Raw genomic sequence first — 19,631 nt, 5'->3', positions numbered from 1 at the left:
CTGCACCAATTCTGTCAAGAGGAGTGGTCAAAGATTCAACCAGAAGCTTGCCAGAAGCTTGTGGATGGCTACCAAAAGCGCCTAATTGAAGTGAAAATGGCCAAGGGACATGCTACCAAATATTAGCGCTGCTGTATGTATATTTTTGACCCAGCAGATTTGATCCCTTTTTTCCGTTCACCCATAATAAAGTCATAAAAGAACCAAACTTCATGAATGTTTTAGTGGCAAAGAAGTATCTGTTCCAATCACTCTATCAGAGAAAAATCAGGGTTGTAGAAATAACTGGAAACTCAAGAGCCATGACATTATGTTCTTCACAAGTGTATGTAAACTTTTGACCACAACTTTAAGTATATGGCTAAAATGGTACAAACCAGGGGTCTTCAAATTATTTAAGAGGGCCGTAGTGGGTGTCGGATTTTATTCCAACTGAACAAGAGGATGAGACACCTTTTCACCAATCAATTGCCTTAAAAGTGTAATCAGTTGTTTAAGCAAAAACCTTTATTGTTGTCTGTGTGGGATTGGTTGGGACAAAGACCAAAAGCCTCAGTAACCCCGGTTAGTTGCCGTGACCACAGTTAGGATAAAGAGGACACTGCACCCAACTTTTTGCGAAAATTGTTTGTTTATTGAAGGCTGAAAGGAGGGGGGTCTCCAAAGTATCCACGGCCTATATAAGTGTGGCCATGCGGTAAACTGGCAGTGATTTTTTTTCAGGTGCAAATCGTCTCCCTGTCTTTTCTAAGCTGCCATTGCTCTGTTGCCATGGGAGACACTTATGTAAGCCATGCCTAATCCTGTTAACTGTCACTGCGGGTGCTGAACAGCGGGCAGGGGTGCATTGCCTTGCTAAAAAAAAAAAGGCAGTTCTTGGTGATTTAACAGAAGGCATTATTGTGGTATGAATAGCAATGGGGTGATTTTAAGCTTTGATTGGGGGAAATGAAAACAAGGAAGGCCACGTGGCTGTGGAACAGCCAACTAAGGACACAGAAACGTTCGTGATTTCGATTTAATTTCCAGCATGTTAACATAGCCTCTGAACAATCATACATCAAAGTACCAACCTTGAATTTTGCCTGCAGACAAAATAAAAGTGATGCATGCGATTTCAAAGCTGATACGCTAGTGAAAGAGAGTCTCACTAGATTTGGGGATGATACATGCATGAATAGCTGTGCAGTTAGACCCCCCACACACACACACACACACACACATTTTCTTCGCTGCCATGTGCTCCATTAGCTTTATTACACTCTCTTGGCTGACGACAGTTATTGTGCAGGATTTGATGTGAAGGTCAACATGAGATTTCGCATAGGCATTTTAGTGTCTTCCAACAAATAACAACAACAACAAAAAACATAGCTGTTTTACAGAACACATTTTTCTTTAACTCATCATCACAGTGATGCACTCGCTAATTGCAGCATAAGCAGAAACATTAACGTAATGGTCACAAAGGGAGCGTCATCATCAGATTCACCTCTAGTTGCCCCATTGCTTCACTGTAAATTGGTACCAGAGGAAAAGGTAAGCATTTAATGCTCTTTAATAACATAAGAGCAGTTTTTGCCAGCTTGCACTAGTAATTGAAGTATAGTACACAATGTCAAAACATAAGCTTAAGACTTTGGACACTATGCTGTGAATTTGTGTTAACTTTCTTACCTTTTTTGAACAGATTCATTAGCAAAATGTAGAACAGTTGGTTTCATGAAACGGACTTACTCCTTTCATGTAGTGCCGATGGGAATATCTGGAATTGCTTCGGCAGAAAGCACAGCTATAATGTTTTGTGGTGATCTCATCATTTGATGAATGCCACAAAGAGAGCGATGGACTTCCAAAACTCAATGTACAAATCTGATGACGTATGCACATTCGTATTTGTATTTATAGAACAAATGGTGAATCAGAAACTTCCCCATTTAACCATTGGAAGAGCTTTGGTGCAATCATAGTCTGTGCAATTAGAAAAATAAAACTAAGGTGTGAATGAGATATTGTATTTTTTTAAAAACAACAACAACAAAATCGATGTGGTTTTAGAACCTGGAAATCATGGAAAATATTGAATTGAACAGTTAAAAGCAAAATTAAATAAAACAAACCCAGTTTTTCCTTCACTTACTGCTAAATTAGAACCATGAGCAAAATGATCATACTCAAAAACAGTAGTATGGTCACAGGATCATACTCAAAAACAGTAGTATGGTCACAGGATCAAACCCATAAACCTCAGGTCAGGACAAGACCACTCTACCACCTGAGCCATGCTGTAAAATCCCTGTCCACTACATCTTGTTTCCACGGTAAACTGTTTCTGTAGATATGCAATGTGCTGATGAGCGCTATTACAAGCCAACTCACATGCTGTTTGAATGTTGTGTATGCCTCCCTGCTTTCCATTTAAGGTCAAAGGACAGACAGGTGCTCTTTAGCTAAACTTGATGTAGGAATATGCCTAACATCTGGTTCCCTGAAGTACTGTGTTCCACTGCCAGGGCCGCATGGTAAAATTTGGATTGAAGCACATGAGAAGACAGAGCCAGCAGTACGAAGCCATTTTTGTGCCAGCTCAGCAGGAAAAGCGGCGGAGGGCAGCAAAGCCAAGAAGGAAGCTATAATGCAAACGCATTGCTCCGACACGGGCAGTTAACATCATAACTTTTCTTCAGCAGATGACGCTGATGTGGGTGCATAACCCTTTTGACTTTCGAAAATACAAAACAATGCGCTCCATTGCAAGAAACACGTTTGTCTTTTTATGATGCATAAAATGTAGAGTTGGCGGCCTGGCAGCTGAGTGGTTAGGGCATCGGCCTCATAGTCCAGGGATTGTGGGTTTGTTTCCAGATCGCTCGTCATTGTGTGGAGTTTGTTGTTCTCCCAGGCTAGTGTGGGTTTTCTCCTGGTACTCCGGTTTCCTCCCACATCCAAAAAACATGCAGGGTAGGCTGATTGAAAACTTGTAATTGTCCCTAGGTATGAGTGCGGGCGTGAATGGTAGTCAGTTTCCTTGTGCCCTGTAACAGGCCACAAATTTAGGATGTCCCCCGCCTACTGCCCGTAGTTAGCTGGGATAAGCTCCAGCTCCCCCTGCGACCCTTGTTAGGATAAACAGTTCAGAAAATGAATGAATGAAAAAAAATGTAGAGTTACGTTTCTGTGAAGGTGATGCGAGAGCTTTTCACCACAATCTGCATGCCAAAATATTGACCATTTAAATAAACAAACCATTACACATGGAAAACTCAGTTTCTAAACTCACTTTTCAGTAACAAAACTGTGTTTGGCAATCCTTTTTTACAACATTAATGGAAAAAAGGTCATATCAGTGTTATGTTACACACACTATATGTGTACATACATACATACAAACATATATACATATAAACACACATATATATATATACATACATATATATATATATATATATATATATATATATATACATACATATACATAGATATGTATATATGTGTATGTGTATGTGTATATATATATATATATATATATATATATATATATATATATATATATATATATATATATATATATATATATATATATATATATATATACTATATACATCCAGTCCTCACCCACATGTTCCACAAGATTTATTTTGCAACCTAAAAATATAGTAGGCCGAAAACACGGATTTTTATTATTTTCAGCAATAATTTGTTGCATTGAGCCAAACATTATGAAAACAACTATACTTCCATCACTGAAGTAAAGAGGCTTAAAAATGCATCCTGCTTAAATTCTGATACTAACTGAGACCCATCATTGGCTACTGAGCTAATGTTTATAAGTAATTATGGGATTTTAAAGATTTCAAGTGCGACTGGATTGACCAAATACAGCTCGTACAGCCTCCTGGTGCACTTGTGGTGTGGATAACTGTCACTCAGCACTAGGTTACTAATGGGATGCTGTGCATTGTGATACACCGGTGTGAGAACTGCATTGCTGTTTCAAGCTTGTATAGCTGATTTAATTAAAGGCGACATTTTATGTTCGAAGTAATCTTCAACAGAAGAAACCTTAATGGTTTGTATGGTAGGTGTCAGGAGCAAAATTTTCAAAAGGGGTGGGTAAGAATCAGCTTTACTAAAAGTCATAGCGAAGGAGGGGAGATAAAACTACCACACTTGAATTCTGCGTCTTATCCCCAAAAAAACTGTGGGCTTCGGTGTAGCGGCTTTTGCAATAATGTGGCATGTTTTAGCAACCTGATCAAATTGGAGTTTTGGCAAAACATTCTGAACCTAAAGCCATCTATGTGTAAAATCTTATCTAGTGATTATTTTCTAGTTTATTTGCATGGCCTGATGTTTGATTTCATACATCTGTAGCAATGGCAGTGAATTAGTCCAGTGTGTTTAGTGTAGCTCATCCAGTACAATCTGCCTCCCTCTGTGAAGACTGACAATATACAGTACAACTCTAACCTTCTCGGTGATGAATGATCTGAGCAGAGGGTAAATGGTGAGACTCTCCCAGGTGCTCTTCAGGCGGCTGGATGAGTTTGGTCAAGTCCCATGATGCCGAGAGATTAATGGAGCCACATTGCCACTGCGAGTCCTACAGGGAACACACAGAGACTTTTCATATTGCACAGTGTACGTCACAGAACTTTCCCACGATATGTTTACAGGGGGACATTTCTTTCCTACTTTCCAAAATACCAATAATCGTGGGGCAATGACCATGTTACTGTCTGATTCAAAACTGTCAGAAAATGGGACAAAATATTAATTAGTTCTACAGAGTCCACTGATGTCTCAGAATGCAGTTTTGTTTAAAATACCAAGATTCAATTTAGTATACGCAAAAGCCTGAAACTCTTCTGTAGTCCCTTCGCTTTGATGCATAAGAAAATCAATAAAATACATAGTATATCCTGATCTTCCTTCACCACGGAAGACAGGGGGACCGCCACTCAACTCAGCGCCAAAGAATAAAAATGGTGAGCACCATGCAGTCGCTCTTATATGAAAATAGAGCTCTTTGGGCAGGTAAAACGGCTCGACGCTACAGAGGAACAAAGTGGATGATGAATTTCCCCTCCAAGTGCGGGCACCGGGCGGATGCCGTCACTCTTATCCGAAAATAGAGCCTTCTGAGCAGACGGGAGAGCCGGGAGCCTTGGGGTAGTTGAGCTGAGTGTGTATTTTCTCAGAAATTTTTCAAAATGCGCGCTCCGGGCAACCTTATGGTAAGTAGAGCTCTCTGGGAAGGCAAGACGGCTGGACGCCGCAGAGGAGCAGAGTGGAAGTTGGAATTCCGCCAAAACGATGATGGCATTGAGGATGAAGAACGTGGTCTTAGTACTTTAAGAAATCTGTAAGAAATATTCAATATAGCTCTCTCAGTTTGTGTCCCGGCAATTGGTGACAACATGGTCATAGCCATCAAATTTGGCAATCGTCTTGACAGTGTCATGTCCTTGAACAAAACCATACTTGCACGAAAAAGAAAAAGCAGTCACAACTACCCATCACCATGTTCATTGTTCTTGCTGACCAGACGACACCTCTCGAATCTTACGAAAATGATTTTCCTGACTTGGAATAAAGCTCTCAATAACCTGTGCATTAAATCATCCTCTTCATCATCTTCACTTCACCTTAATCGTACTGCACAGGTCTCTCATCATCATTTTTTGGGATTAAGATTAAGCAGAGAAGAGCTATTGTCAGAGGTTAGTACAGTACTTAAAGAATTTACACATTATAGTTTTATATATACATTTTATTCAAATATTCATACATAAAAGCATTTACATATGCATAAAATTCTGTAACCTTTATTATCTGCATTTCTTGATACTGTATGGATGCAAAACATGTGCGTATGGTAGAAATAATAGTTTATATACTTACCAATAATGCCAAACAGAAGACGTCGAATAAAAAGACGCATTCACTTCATGGGGACGCTTCAACGCTGCCTCCCTGTGGGTGCATGCGATAAGTAGGAGAAAACGCACAGCCCAACCAAGAACAATGAGTTTTAACAATTATTTGTAGCACACCATTATTCTTCCATTAAGAACCTGCAGATGATTTTACAATGCATCAATAAAATAATGGAAGTAGCTGTAAATAATCTCCGAAAAACCTCCCTGTAACCTCACTAACTAAACCAAAAATGTGACCTTCAATTATGTATTTTACATTATTTAATTATTTATTTTACATTATTTTTTATTTCGATGTGTACATGTCCGTCCTTTTGGAAAAGTGGTATAAAGAGGTGTTTTAATTCATTCCACAACTTTACATCTGAGTTTCCGCAGATGAAAATAGTCTCATCTCATCTCATCATCTGAACTGCTTCATCTTCATTAGGGTCATGGTGGTGCTAGAGCCAATCCCAGCTGTTTCCCTGCTTTAGGCAGGGGACACACTGAATCGATGGCCAACCGATTGCAGGGCACAAGGAGACGGACAACCATTCAGGCTCCCAGTCATACCTAGGGGCAATTTAGAGTGACCAATCAGCCGACTATGCATATTTTTGGAATGTGAGAGGAAACCGGAGTACCTGGGGGAAACCCATGCAGTCCAGGGGAGAACATGCAAACTCAACAAAGGTACACTGACCTGGACTTGAACCCAGGACCCCATCGCTGTGAGGCCGGCACGCTAACCACTCGCTCCACCACGCTACCCTATGAAAACAGTCTCATGAAATCAAATGTCAATGGAGGCACCAGATTTTTCGTGCGAGTAAGACAGTGGTGATCATTTTGGGCCAAAAAAAGACAGGTCAAAGGTCAGTGCTCACTTTTGCTCAATGTCACTGACAGCTACAAATCAAACCAGAAATCAGAAACAGGACCATGTTGCATCGGCTACCTGTGATTCAAAGGATAGACGACAAAATCTTACTGCTGGTCTACAAATACACTCTTAATTTACATGAACCGGTCTGCTCCGTCTTTCAGTAACAAAAACCAAGCATGGTATGGCAGCACTGTTATGTTCTTCACCTCTGGAACAAATTGCCCAAAGTTCTGAGGTGTGTACTATCAATTAATTCCATTGAATTATGGATGAAAATGCAATTGTTTACCACATTGATTTCATAGCTGTCCTTAGCGTCCAAATTCCAAGTTATATGACTTTTACATTTTATCCAATTATTGTTATGAAGCTATATAAGTTGTTTTTAACTGTCTTAATGATTAAATCTGAACTATGTATCATCTTATGTTACTATTTTTTTCTCAATTAATATTTCATGATTTGAAACACTTATGTTGCATTAAATTGTGCTATTCAAATTTGCTTTCACATGAATGGCACGGGAGGCCGAATATCAGCGCATCGGCCTCACTGTTCTAGGCTCGAGAGTTTGATCCCAGGTTGGTCCTTAGTGGGTTTGAGAACCCATGTTCTTCTCGGTACTCCGGTTTTTCCTCCCACATCCCCAAAACATGCAGAAATTCTTCAACTCACTGTAGAAAGCCTGCCTTGCCTACAGATGAGAACCTTAATATCTGCATCTCAAGCTAATCAATTAAGGTTACAAAAAATTCAGATAAAATGCAGTGTGCGTGGGCGCCCCGGTCGAGCGAGTGGTTAGCGTGTCGGCCTCACACCCCTGGGGTCCTGGGTTCAAATCCAGGTCATGTCCATCTGTGTGGAGTTTGCATGTTCTCCCTGGGCCTGTGTGGGTTTCCTCCGGGTACTCCGGTTTCCTCCCACATTCCAAAAAACATGCATAGTAGGCTGGTTGGACACTCTAAATTGCTCTTAGGTATGGGTGTGAGTGTGCATGGTTGTTCATCTCCTTGTGCCCTGCGATCGGCTGGCCACCGATTCAGGGTGTCCCCCGCCTCCTACCTGGAGTCAGCTGGGATAGGCTCCAGCACCCCCTGCGACCCTAATGAGGATAAAAGCGGTTCAGAAAATGAGATGAGATGTAGTGTGCGTTTACTTTTTTCAATTTATGGTCAATGTGTCAATCATATTTTTACTTTTTATGTGGTGGAGTGGGTCAACGCAAAAAAAAAACAACAGCAGCAACTACAATTTTAATTTTATTTTAATTGAATATACTACTTTGTTCTATTCCAGCCAAAATAGCCTACACAGTAAGCAAAGCAGTCTATGTTCCCATTCATGCGAGAACCACCACCAGAGGGGGGCGTCTAACAGTTTGTGAGGACACCTTGACATGTCCACTTGAAAATATATCGCAGAACAGCCAGAATTTAAAAGGCCAGTTTGAGACGCTAGGCAACATCATTGCTTCATTTGTCTTTCCTCGTCTGTTTCAAATGACTATGATAGCACTGCCTTTGTGTTTTTGATCGCACTCAAGTTGTCTGCACTGGCAGACCTGCGCAAGAAGGATTTGTTCAGATCCTTGTACTGGTCCTCACAAAGCCTGGAGATTGCCTGAAGACAAGATTGCAAGTGTGTAAGTACCAGAAGGACAAGATGAGCATGTGACGAGGTCCTTCAAACTTCTCACCTCTAGCTTTTTGGCCTGTTTGTTGCTGAGTGGCTCCAAGGGGAAAGCAAAGTTGTTGTTATCAGCTAACAAGCGCAAGTCAAAGTAGTATTTGGCGTAGACACTGGCTGGGACATTTATGTTGAACTGGAGCAACTCCAGGAATTGTCGCTCCATCTCATTCCTGGAAAACCAAAGAGGATCATTTGAGATTGGTCCAGATGAATTTGTAACATTTCCCAGCCACACTCACACGTCTTCCACAGTGATTTCTTTGAGGATCTGGCAATAGTCAACATTCCATACTGCCTGGTCGTCCCAGACTTTAGAGGCCAGCAGTATAGCACCTAGAACGATGCGCTTCCAGTTGGAAGGACAGATGTCCATTTCTGCATAAGTGAGCAGCCTCTCCAAATACACCTGTGAGAGAATGATTATTCACCTCCTCTGGAGCTAGATATTATATAATGGGTCACATCTTTCCTGAAGAAAGTGAGCTCCTTTATAGTGAAATCATTAATATATTTGATCAAAATATATTTCTTTAATCTTGGAACACTGCCACTTTAAAGCCGTTTTTTTAAACGTGTGGACTCCAAATGCCTCACACTCCAGACCAATTATTAATCTGCCAGAGGGCCATCATCATTCAAATTGAAGGTTCAACCGCAATGCACCCAATGGAATTTGGATTTTGAGTCAATGTTTTAACAGACACGGCCTTTATTTATGTATTTAACCAAAGAAAGGTCATGGTGTCAATATGCAACGGTGACACAGTTCGCTGTCAAATTTTGCTTTACTAAGAATAATTTGGCCATTTTACCAAACTTTATAACATTCCAAAATCATGCATGGTAGGGTGGTTGAACACTCTAAATTGACCCTATGTATGAGTGTGAGCGTGAGTGGTTGTCCGTATCCCGTGCCCTGCGATTGGCTGGCCACCAATTCAGGGTATCCCCCGCTTGGTCCCCGAAGTCAGCTGGGATAGGCTCCAGCACCCCAGTGACCCTTGTGAGGATAAGTGGTTCAGAAAATTAATGAATAATACAAAATAAAACATTAATTTTCTTACAAACACTTGACATTACATATGGATTAAAATCATTATTTAAAACTTTTTTTAAGTGAAGAAGCCAAATGATTCTAAAGTGTAATCAGTATTGTACATTAACATATAACTGCTGTGAATTGGTGCTACATGCTGCAAACAAAATTATTTTACTGATGTTTCATCAGGGTTCCAATATAGACTGTCATTACCCACCAGTGTCACGATGGCGCACTCGGCAGTAAGCTGTGCAGAGCTGAATAGCGTGCGTATGAAACCATAAACAAGCCTGTGCTCAGGGTTTACAGCATAGTAGTCATCTGCAACCTTCTCGTGCTATGGAAAGAACAGGATGGGTCAGCCATGAGACAGGAAAATTGAAATGATCTCAACTCACCGAGAGTGGGTGTTTCTTCTCATCAAATATGTCTAGTGACCGACTGGAATCTCTAGAATGACAAGGAATGTAGAATTGACAATGAGGTGGGCATAATTTATTTGTGGTAAACTGTTATTAATTTGGTATTTTACTAGAAATGAACATCAAAACCTATTGGACATGCCCGGAAAGTTTTGCAGAAGGTCAAATTAAATTCATCAGTAGTGCATTACAGGTGTATTCCTAATTTGAAATAAATTTACTTTTTGTTTTGCTATCCGAAAGACAATGCTGTTAATAATAAAAATGGACAAGAAAAGTATCCGTACCTGTTTTTTATGTGATAATATATGGCCAAGGCCACACTGGAAGATAAAAAGTTGTTAGGTGCATGGATAGAAGACGTCTTAAGCTATTTCTATAAGAATATTTTTTTTCCCATAATATGACATTAAGATATGTTTGGGGAGTTTACGTTTCAAAATTGCAAACAAATAAATTAAATCTATTTGTTTTTGTTGTTTTTTGTTGTGTTTTTTTTGCAACCATGGCAATGATGATCCGAACAATTGCGATGTCACCTTTGGCATGCAAACTGATGTACCATTTGACGGTGGTCTTGAGGTTGGGCTGGCTGACTGTGCTGTTATCCAGAAAGATCGTCGAGCAGGAACTATACTTCCTTGTCAGAAGTCCAGGGGACGTCTTGAGGAAATTGTAATGTTTGGGGGTAAGTCTCAGGAACCTGATGTGGTCACTTAATTAAGTGAAACTTTCACAGCTAAAAATTCCATCATGAACATATTTAACAACCTAGAGTTCACAAGTAGGCTCAGGCTTTTTCCAACTGATTTTAGCTTCTTTCTGATATCTATGAATTTAAGTGTCCCCTTAATCTGACAGATTTCTTGTGGTAATTGGGAGAAAGAGCATGTAGCACAAGTGAATATAAAAACAAAACAAATAAAACAGTGTCCATGCCAAATACAACTGTCAGGTTCAGAAATATTATGCGAGTGACATCAATTCAACTTTCTGCTGAGTAGGGATTGGTCTAACAAAAGATGAATAAATATCCTGAGTTGATCGAATTCAGAGATTTTCCTGGACATATATGTACATATCTTAAATAACTATCTTTGTATTTTCTCAACTACTGCCAGATAACCTGCTTAAGAATATGCACTGACATGACTCCTTTTACATGACGCTTATTTATTGTAGTTGCAAAGGTCATCACATTTTGGTCTTATTGCTGTTGCAAAGCACTACATTTTTTAGCATTTGAAACAACTGTTAGAAAACATTAATAGTAGCATTTTAAGTCCTTTTGAATACCAAAGAATCAACAATATGATTTAAATTTCAAGGCAGACTTACATCATTTATGTAGAAGCTTTTCCTTTTTTCTTGCACTAAAATGAAAGAGAACCAACAATTACATCTTTAGAGTGAATTCTTAGGACAAATGGCAAAAGTGAAGTACTGACCATCAGTCTGAGATTTGTTGAAGAAAAGGGTGCTGGCTCTTGGGTGGTCAGATGGGTTGGTCTCTTGGACCAGCTCTAAAAGACAAGAAAAAGGGGAGTGAGTCAGATATTATAGATAGGCCTTCTTATACACAATATTATAGCTCTACATAAATATATACATTAATTTTAACCCAAAGGCGGCCCGGCGGATGAGTGGTTAGTGCGTGAGCCTCACAATTCTGGGTTCAAATCCAGGTCGGTCTACCTGTGTGGAGTTTGCATGTTCTCCCCAGGCTTGCGTGGGTTTCCTCCAGGTACTCTGGTTTCCTCCCATATGCCAAAGACATGGTATGGTGGTTGGACACTTTAAATTGTCCCTAGGTATGAGTGTGAGCTTGAATGGTTGTCTGTCTCCTCGTGCTCTGCGATCGGCTGGCCACCGGTTCAGGGTGTCCCCCGCCTCTTGCCCAAAGTCAGCTGGGATAGGCTCCAGCACCCCCCACAACCCCTGTGAGGATAAAAGCGGTTCAGAAAATGAATGAATGAATAATTTTAGCCCTTCTGCCCACTCACCTGGAACGGCAGGAATCGACCAAGCATTACCCCCGAGTTAAAACAATGTTCAAGTACTGTGAAAAGGACTGAGTGCTCGATTCTCACCATCGGGGAGCTCTCTGTCACTGATGTGTTGCAGGTAGGTCCCAGTATCCTCACTCACATCCTCTGTAGTACAAGGACATTCCTCCAACTCCACCTCTTTCTCGAGGTTCTGGGGTTTATCACTTGGAGAATTGCAGCAGGACACCGAGCCACCCATATCTTACTTTTCCATGCAGCTGACAAGCCCTTTGTGTCTGCAACCTTGCAACTTTTCAGTGGGAAGGACCGTGCATTATTGCATCTGTTCTGATGCTTCAATCGACTTATCACAATTAACTATCCTTTAAACTACAGGAGGTTCAATAATGTCAAACCCAAGTTATTACGTGGCTCATTTTAAGAAAAGGGGGGTGTACAGTGTTTGACACATGCGAACAAACCAGACATGACATGATGGATCGCTGACATGTTTACATCGTTTGCGTGGCAATTTGATCACCTATGCATTTGGATCGTTTCGAGCACAAATGTGAAAGGTTTTAGAGTGTAAAACATGTCCAATCTTACTTAGTAGAGATTAGAAAGACAAAGTCACGGCTCCCTCTTGACCTATGGGTTGCTGACCGGCTTGTTTCCGCATCCCATTGCAATCATCGCTTTCACCTGCTTTATTGGAGCTGAAAAACCTGCCCCAATTAAAGGTCATCGTAGGGTGAAGATGCGTGAATAGGAAACAAAAAAATGGCATTAAAACTAGGATGAAGACCGACGTTAAGTATTAGAATTTTGAAAACGCGTCAGCTCTCTCTTTTAAAGCATCCTAGGAGTGTCCACCGTAGTAGATATCATATGTATAAGGCTAGACGTCTGATGCGCGCTCTAAGTCTCGGTCTTATTTTAGAGTTGTCGTTCTCTAAACGGGAAAAAGTTGACTTATAATCTCCCCCGGCATGGGAAAAGTACTCTCAGATTTATGGTGGTAGTTCGATAAATCTGTATTGATGTTGCCTCTGCTGTAATTTATCTTCTTTTGTGACCCCGGAAAACTGTAATCCTAATATTCACCAAAAGAGGGCAGCAACACATTCTTTGCATAGCTATTTTAGCTTCAGCGGATGTTTGAAATGAACCCGGAAAAAAAGAAAGTGAATCGATTTGATCATGCTGATATAGTATACATGCATGATGGCTCTGGTTCCATACCAGGAGTCGGTGGTACCTGCGCTTTCTAAACTTCAAAATTCTACAGCGAGTTTTCATTTTGCTAACCATGACATCTTAATAACTCAAGATTGGAGGAGGCTTGGGGTAGCAGCAGTCGTATGGGACGCGGTTAGTGACCGAAACGATTCTGCAACATAGATCCATAACAGTGTGCTTGGATGAATAAAATATTATTTTTTTAGGCTGTTGTTTTGTGCATGTACTTGGAGTTGGGTCAGATCGAGCTGAAGGAGAAGGTGTCCATTGAGCTTGGAGCTGGGACAGGACTAGTGGGCATCGTTGCAGCCCTGCTGGGTAACCACTGATGTCTAACTATGGACTTGTTTGCATTTAAAACACTGAACCACGGGTGAACATAGCTTTGTCGGCTTCCCAGGTGCCAAAATGACCATCACTGACAGGAAACCTGCTCTGGATTTCCTTTCTGCCAATGTTCAAGCCAACCTCCCCACTGACCTCCAGAAGTCAGTGGATGTGTCTGAATTGTCTTGGGGTGAGAATCTTGATCGCTACCCATCAGAGGGATTCGACCTGGTGTTAGGAGCTGACATTGTCTACCTCGAGGACACGTTTGTGCCGCTAATACAGACTCTTAAGCACTTGTGTTCAGAGGCCACTGTGGTGCTCTTGGCATGCAGAATCCGCTATGAACGAGACACCAACTTTTTGGACTTGCTCAAGAAGTGGTTCAATGTCGATGAGGTTTACTATAACAAACAACGGGATATTCATGTATACAAGGCTAGGAAACATCTGCCCAGGACTGATTTCTGATCCTTTTTTTTAAAGAATTCAAACATCAGAATAAACGTTTTGTTAAATCCAAGTTTACCAGAAATACATTTATTAAACGCTGTCAAAATGTAACAGTGCTAACATAAGGTATCGTACAAGTTGGCGTGGACAAAATTCATGAAAGCCAATTGAAATACAATGAAGTCACTATACATAATACCTCAGAGCACATTTTTCATCATGGGTAGGTTGCCCTTTACAATCCTCTGCAGCATGTTTGGCCAACAGTCAAATTTGATGTCCAACACACCTTATCAAAAACAAATATCCCATAATCAATGCAAAGAAAACAGAGACGCACAACCAAAATATTTTGGTGTCAATTGCAGTTTAAAGTTTTCCCGGTGCTTCACTTTAAAATTTTACATACAACGTCTTGCAGAAAAGTTCTAGGAATCGTGTCACAAAATACTATTTCAAATGCCAATGATGATTTCCCCTTTTAACACAAATACATTTCAAAAGAGATCTTTCAGAATTTCCTGCATTCTGTGAATGGGATGTTTGAAAAGATGAAGTGCTGGAAGAACCTCAATGCACCAGAAAAGGCTTTTTGTGGAACTTTTCTGGCAAACTTTGTATATCTGGATTGTTTCAGCAAGGAAAAGTGCATACTGTATACCAGCTCATATCAATAACTGGACCGATACATAATCACAGACCACTAGTATCCATTGCATAAGCTGTAGGCAGGGCTCATTATTTTTGTTTTTTATTTTAAAAAAATAATGACATCAAGCCATGATAAGAATCAAAGCCACAATACAAAAAACATTTCACGCTACTTGTATCGCACTGTGTCAAATTTTTTCCCCTCCCCATCTTTTTATATTTTAGGTCCAGAATATCTTGTTTATTGCAAACACAGATGTTTCCTCTTTAAAAAATGATGCAGGTAAGTAAAAATACAAAACAAAAAATAATGACCCTGCGTTATTCAGGTTGAACACAAAATGTCAATTGAAAAAAAATGCCAACAATTGCTTGTTTTTTCTGCTGTGCTAAACATAAAAACCCAAATGGTGAGCATTTTTGTTCATGTAGCAAGATAAGGTAAGCTAACAAAGAGGGTAATGGCAATTGAGGAGCAGAAACTCAGCTCCAGGATAAAAATCTATAAAGCAAAGTCATGTACACAATCAAAATATCATAACTCAGATTGTAGCGCACCTGGGATGAGGTGAGCACCCCAAGTGAGCCGGGCATCGCCAAGGAGGGCAAATTCAATCAATCGCTACTGCCAATGACTTCTTGCCACACAACTCCAGTTTAAAAATCGGTGCCAAAATCCCATCCCTTCCTTTGGTCACCCCTTAAGCAAGGGCAACCTCTGAGGACAATTCCGCTCTTAATCTCATCGAAACAATGCAAATTTTGTACTGGCAATATGTTTATATTGCCTACTGGACCACATAATAAATTTCCAGGGTTTCCTTTTTTTTAAGAAAGCAAAATAAGTAGAAAAGTAGAGTGGCATCCATATGCATGGCTCTTAGCGGAGTCTCTGTACATGGGCGGCCCCGTGGAGGGCGATTTAATGGTGTGCCTACTCAGATTTGTGACAGTACAAGTCTTTGAGGGCTTTAAGTTCCTCAATGAGGGTTTTGTTCTGGTTCTCAAGCACCGCTACACGGTTCTCCAAACATTTGACGTACTCCTTCTTCTTCCTGCGACACTCACGGGCAGCCTCCCTGTATTATATAGTGGGGGGAGAGAATATCTGAGAATGCCCTTTATTTGTGACATTGCTAGGTTTCAGGATCGTTAGCAACGTACCTGTTTTTCATAAGGCGGACTTCTCTTTTGCGTGTGACTTCTTCCGTTCCTGTCCCTGAACCCAATGAAGGTGAGGTTGCCATGATCGTGCTGGTTGGTGCTGTGCGGATCTGATAGGCCTGAACATCTCCAGAGGCGGCTGAATAACAGAAGAGGGGCAACTTTTAACAAACATAAAATCGAAAAACTTAATCTTTTATGCACCACACTAGCAAAGTTGAGACAATCAACATTTCTGCAAATATGGTTCTCATGTAGTCACTGCTTTGCAACAAGATATGGCAGACAATGCAAGTTTTGGAGTTAATAGAGTTTGAAAATTTCTCACTATTTTTTTTCCTTACCTTGTACCACCACCTGGTTGCTAGGCAATAGGATCTGCTGCCCATCACTGGTCTGGGCGTATTGCAAGATGGTAGTGCCAGGTTGTGCTGTGGTAGCATTGGCCATTGTGAGCGTTTGCAGGCCCTGAATGCCATCTGTCCCATTATTGGCCAATTGGATAGCCCCTCCTTGGGTGATGGCAACTGCGGGGGAAAGTTATTTTTACACCTCGACCTTCTGAAAATCTGCGTTAGAAGATGGCATTGTGTAATAAACATACTGTACTGGCCGCTGCTGGTTTGGTATATGGGCGTTGGCATGGTGACTGTGGTAATGGGGGCTGTGTCGTCTTCTGACTTTTCTTCCTCAATGCACGGAACAGCTGGAGCGTCTGATGATAGGTCGTTTAGAATTTTCCTAAGGAGTAAAGCAAACAGGAATGACTAGAGAATAAATAGAATAAGGACAAACTGATTCATGGCTGAGCTAATTATCTATTCCAATATTCAGAATTTTGCCACACGTCAGATATGAAAATGTCATTTTAAATTAAACTGTTCCAGCTGCTGCCCTCTGGCAGACGCTACAGGTCTCACAAAGCATGGACAAATAGACTTAGAGTTTTTTTCCCACAGCCATCAGGACTGAACTTGGGCTAGCATGACACACAATCCCTTCTGTGCAATAACTTCGGGGTGTGCAATAACAATGTGCAGTATCTTAGATTGTGCAATATTTTAGTATTTACCTTGCCAGGACGTGACTTTTTATATTTTTATATTACTTGTTTTTTTTACTGGGAAAATGCATTTTGTGGATTGGCACCACCAATTTTGTTATATGCAGCTGTGTATAATGACAATAAAGGCTTTTGATTTGATTTTGATACTAGACTATTTTGATGAAACCACATCTACAATAAACATTGCTGACCATAAGCAGTTTTATTTTCTTCCAAATTTAAAACAAGTGAAAGATGACTATTTGAATTATATATGGAAATTGAAAAACTTAACTGTAGAAATCCCTAGGATGTTTATGTATGTTTTAAGTTTTTAAGACATGCTGCTGAGGCTGGGACTTTCGTCTTTTTGTTAAAATGTTAAAAAGAGGTCTTTTTGAATATCAATCAACAATTAAAAAAAACTTAATCTGGAAAGATGTTTTAAAAAACATGCTTAACCTATGATGTGTGGTGACATTCATGAGTGGCCAGATATATAAATATTGTGCTAAACAAAAACATCGACTCAACAAGGTTCTGTGAGTAGTATTAAAAAAAAACCTGTATGAAGGTCGTCTGGACAGAATCTCTCTCCTCTTCTGACAATCTGTGACGCTCTCGACGGACTCCTGAGAATCTTCACTCTCAGCAACTGTTGAAATCTACACACAGAGAAAACAACAAATGTCTTAAATTACAGGGTTGGCCTTGGAGCTGTTGGTGGTTCAAGTTGTCCTGGGACCAAAGGGTCAGAAGTTCGATTCCTCACTACAACGGTCAATGGTCAAAGTGCCCATGAGCAAGGCACCTAAGCACCAGTGTTAAACTAATGTTTGGGGGAATGCGAGCTAATGTAAAGCGCTTTGGGTGTAAGAAAAATGTCTAGTTGCCATTTTACATTTCACTGTATTTCGATGACATTCAGATAAGGTATTTGGCACGAACCTGAACTGCTTGGACCTGAGGGGACTGAATGACCGAAGGCTGGGCGGCTTGGATCACCCCGTGAACTTGGACGGTTTGCCCGTTCGGCAACTGCACCAAGGCCACTGTGGGACTGCTGGATGTCACCTGGCTAGTTGCTATGGAGGCCTGGGACCAGGGCAACACACTCGGTCATACACTTTCTGTTTAGTAAGAGATTTTTCAGGAATCAGTAGTGATGTGATGTTACCTGGGCAAGGATAATCTCAGACTCCTGCTTTGTAACCGGTTCACCACTTTGCTGTGTATCTGCACAAGCTTCCATTGTCATTTAAAATCTACACAATGAAAGAAAATGTTTTGAATGCAAAGGCATGCCCTTTAATGCATTTTCTTCATCAACGTTAATGTGCAGTTCAAGAAAGGCTCTATCTACCCCAGAAACTTCTAAGGCATCTCAAAGGAGGGCGTGGCTTACTTAACACGCGAGCAAGTAACTAGTACATTTTTTCACAAAATGAAATAATGATGATGATGATAAACGAGCACGATGAGCCGGGGTAGCAAAGTAGTGAAAGACCAAGTGATCATATATGTTGTTTTTATTAGCTGTGTCTGGATGTATGCAGCATGTCGGTAGCCGCCGTTGCATGCTTAGCATGCTAACAAGCTAAAAGGAACGTATTTACTTTTAATTCCTCTTCAAACGTGACAATTTCTGTTAAGACATCCCCGCTAGGATTCGGTAGTGGTCCACATTAAGATGGACCTCTGTAAATTATTTCAACATGCCTTAAATTGACATATTGTAAAGTTGTTGGCTTTGAGTATTTGCGAGGGAAAATGTACAGTACGACTGTGTACAAGTTTATATCCTGCATTTTTTATTTCAAACTATGTATTGTCTAAAATGTAGAAAACCCGTCTGCTTCTGTGACTTAATCCAACATTGAAGACATTTTTTTGTTATTTTCAATGTAACCGAGTCTTCATTTAAGTCTGAGGATTTTTTTTCCCTTTTGCAAGCATTGCAACGACTGACTCATTTTTAGTGAGCCTCTGCAACGACGCCGCCATGATTTCTTTGTTGGCGTTGTGCGGATAAAAGCCGCAAATAAACGTTGCGGGCAGCCATCTAACTGTCTAGCAAAGATCGGATGCGTATCCTCTTACCAACACAGACTCGCTTCGTCACTCCCGGGTCTACGGAGCTCCACTTTTATTCAGACCGACACGTAAGAGACCGCGTCAGGCTACACCTCCGTCGCGTCACCGAGAACAACAACACCGAGAGGAGGACGAAGCGTACGATGACACGGAGGATCGGCAAGTAACGAGCGGATGTCCGGAAAGTGCCGAAGAATGCCGAGGAGCCGAGAACTTCCGAAAGGCTGACCGTTTCTTCCTCTTTCTCTATTGACGGTAGCATGAAAATAGCACCGTTGAAATAGCGCCACCCTTTCCTCCCCAAACTGACAGTTTGTAGCGCTGTGATGACAAATCTAAAACGATGCTAAAGACATTTGCGTGTTACTAATTATAAAACTAATTAGCTGCGTTAAACGTCCTATCTATTGAGATTATTAAGTCAATATGAATTGAATTGAGTGCTTTTATTGTCATTATACAAGTATAATGATATTTAAAGCTTCACCACAAAGTGCACAAATAACAAACACAAATAAATAATAAATAGGGAATAAATAAATACGTAGGGTGGCCTGGTGGCGCGAGTGGTTAGCATGTCAGCCTCACAGTGGGGGACTTGGGTTTAAATCCAGGTCGGTCCACCTGTGTGGAGTTTGCATGTGCACCCCGGGCCTGCATGGTTTTTTTTTTCTGGGTACTCCGGTTTCCTCCCACATTACATAAAC

At 40.7% G+C, this 19,631-nt stretch overlaps 3 protein-coding genes across 5 annotated transcripts; 1 reads left to right on the top strand and 2 right to left on the bottom strand.

Moving 5' to 3' along the window:
- Nucleotides 1-8,056: 8,056 nt before the first annotated feature.
- On the bottom strand, nt 8,057-12,956 carry LOC144070316 (cyclin-Y-like protein 1). Of its 2 annotated transcripts, XM_077594936.1 has the most exons (11): nt 12,558-12,956; nt 12,051-12,258; nt 11,409-11,483; nt 11,299-11,333; nt 10,523-10,623; nt 10,248-10,283; nt 9,937-9,988; nt 9,756-9,875; nt 8,739-8,905; nt 8,507-8,669; nt 8,057-8,430 (listed from the first exon to the last, which is right to left on the bottom strand). In XM_077594936.1, the coding sequence occupies exons 2-11, from the start codon at nt 12,205-12,207 to the stop codon at nt 8,314-8,316; spliced, it is 1,023 nt and encodes a 340-aa protein (XP_077451062.1). In that variant the 5' UTR covers nt 12,208-12,258; nt 12,558-12,956; the 3' UTR covers nt 8,057-8,313. The 2 variants fall into 2 exon arrangements, with proteins under 2 accessions (XP_077451062.1, XP_077451036.1); XM_077594910.1 differs by having other exon boundaries at nt 12,051-12,954.
- Nucleotides 12,726-14,040, top strand: mettl21a (methyltransferase 21A, HSPA lysine). Its single transcript, XM_077594989.1, has 3 exons — nt 12,726-13,322; nt 13,397-13,508; nt 13,591-14,040. Exons 1-3 carry the CDS (start codon nt 13,173-13,175, stop codon nt 13,986-13,988), a joined length of 660 nt encoding a protein of 219 aa, XP_077451115.1. The 5' UTR covers nt 12,726-13,172; the 3' UTR covers nt 13,989-14,040.
- Nucleotides 14,038-19,152, bottom strand: LOC144070444 (cyclic AMP-responsive element-binding protein 1-like). 2 transcript variants are annotated; one of them, XM_077594961.1, is made up of 8 exons: nt 18,931-19,152; nt 18,008-18,095; nt 17,779-17,925; nt 17,395-17,495; nt 16,390-16,526; nt 16,130-16,312; nt 15,786-15,924; nt 14,038-15,700 (listed from the first exon to the last, which is right to left on the bottom strand). In XM_077594961.1, the coding sequence occupies exons 2-8, from the start codon at nt 18,086-18,088 to the stop codon at nt 15,556-15,558; spliced, it is 933 nt and encodes a 310-aa protein (XP_077451087.1). In that variant the 5' UTR covers nt 18,089-18,095; nt 18,931-19,152; the 3' UTR covers nt 14,038-15,555. The 2 variants fall into 2 exon arrangements, with proteins under 2 accessions (XP_077451087.1, XP_077451099.1); XM_077594973.1 differs by lacking the exons at nt 17,779-17,925; nt 18,008-18,095 and having other exon boundaries at nt 18,931-19,151.
- Between the last annotated feature and the right edge of the window lie 479 nt (nt 19,153-19,631).

Source organism: Stigmatopora argus, chromosome 1 (assembly GCF_051989625.1).
Source record: "Stigmatopora argus isolate UIUO_Sarg chromosome 1, RoL_Sarg_1.0, whole genome shotgun sequence".
Classification (NCBI taxonomy): domain Eukaryota; kingdom Metazoa; phylum Chordata; class Actinopteri; order Syngnathiformes; family Syngnathidae; genus Stigmatopora; species Stigmatopora argus.
This window is presented reverse-complemented; position numbering and strand designations above follow the sequence as displayed.

Excerpts from the sequence above, each read along its gene's own strand:
- LOC144070316 (XM_077594936.1), bottom strand. The coding sequence starts at position 12,207 with ATGGGTGGCTCGGTGTCCTGCTGCAATTCTCCAAGTGATAAACCCCAG. Across the intron at positions 9,989-10,247 it reads TATTATCACATAAAAAACAG|AGATTCCAGTCGGTCACTAG; the intron begins GTACGGATACTT and ends TTGTCATTCTAG. Across the intron at positions 8,906-9,755 it reads AGTGCGCCATCGTGACACTG|GTGTATTTGGAGAGGCTGCT; the intron begins GTGGGTAATGAC and ends ATTCTCTCACAG.
- mettl21a (XM_077594989.1), top strand. The coding sequence starts at position 13,173 with ATGATGGCTCTGGTTCCATACCAGGAGTCGGTGGTACCTGCGCTTTCT. Across the intron at positions 13,323-13,396 it reads CAGCAGTCGTATGGGACGCG|GCTGTTGTTTTGTGCATGTA; the intron begins GTTAGTGACCGA and ends TTATTTTTTTAG. Across the intron at positions 13,509-13,590 it reads CATCGTTGCAGCCCTGCTGG|GTGCCAAAATGACCATCACT; the intron begins GTAACCACTGAT and ends TCGGCTTCCCAG.
- LOC144070444 (XM_077594961.1), bottom strand. The coding sequence starts at position 18,088 with ATGACAATGGAAGCTTGTGCAGATACACAGCAAAGTGGTGAACCGGTT. Across the intron at positions 16,313-16,389 it reads AACCAGCAGCGGCCAGTACA|TTGCCATCACCCAAGGAGGG; the intron begins GTATGTTTATTA and ends TTTCCCCCGCAG. Across the intron at positions 15,925-16,129 it reads CAACCAGGTGGTGGTACAAG|CCGCCTCTGGAGATGTTCAG; the intron begins GTAAGGAAAAAA and ends TCTGTTATTCAG.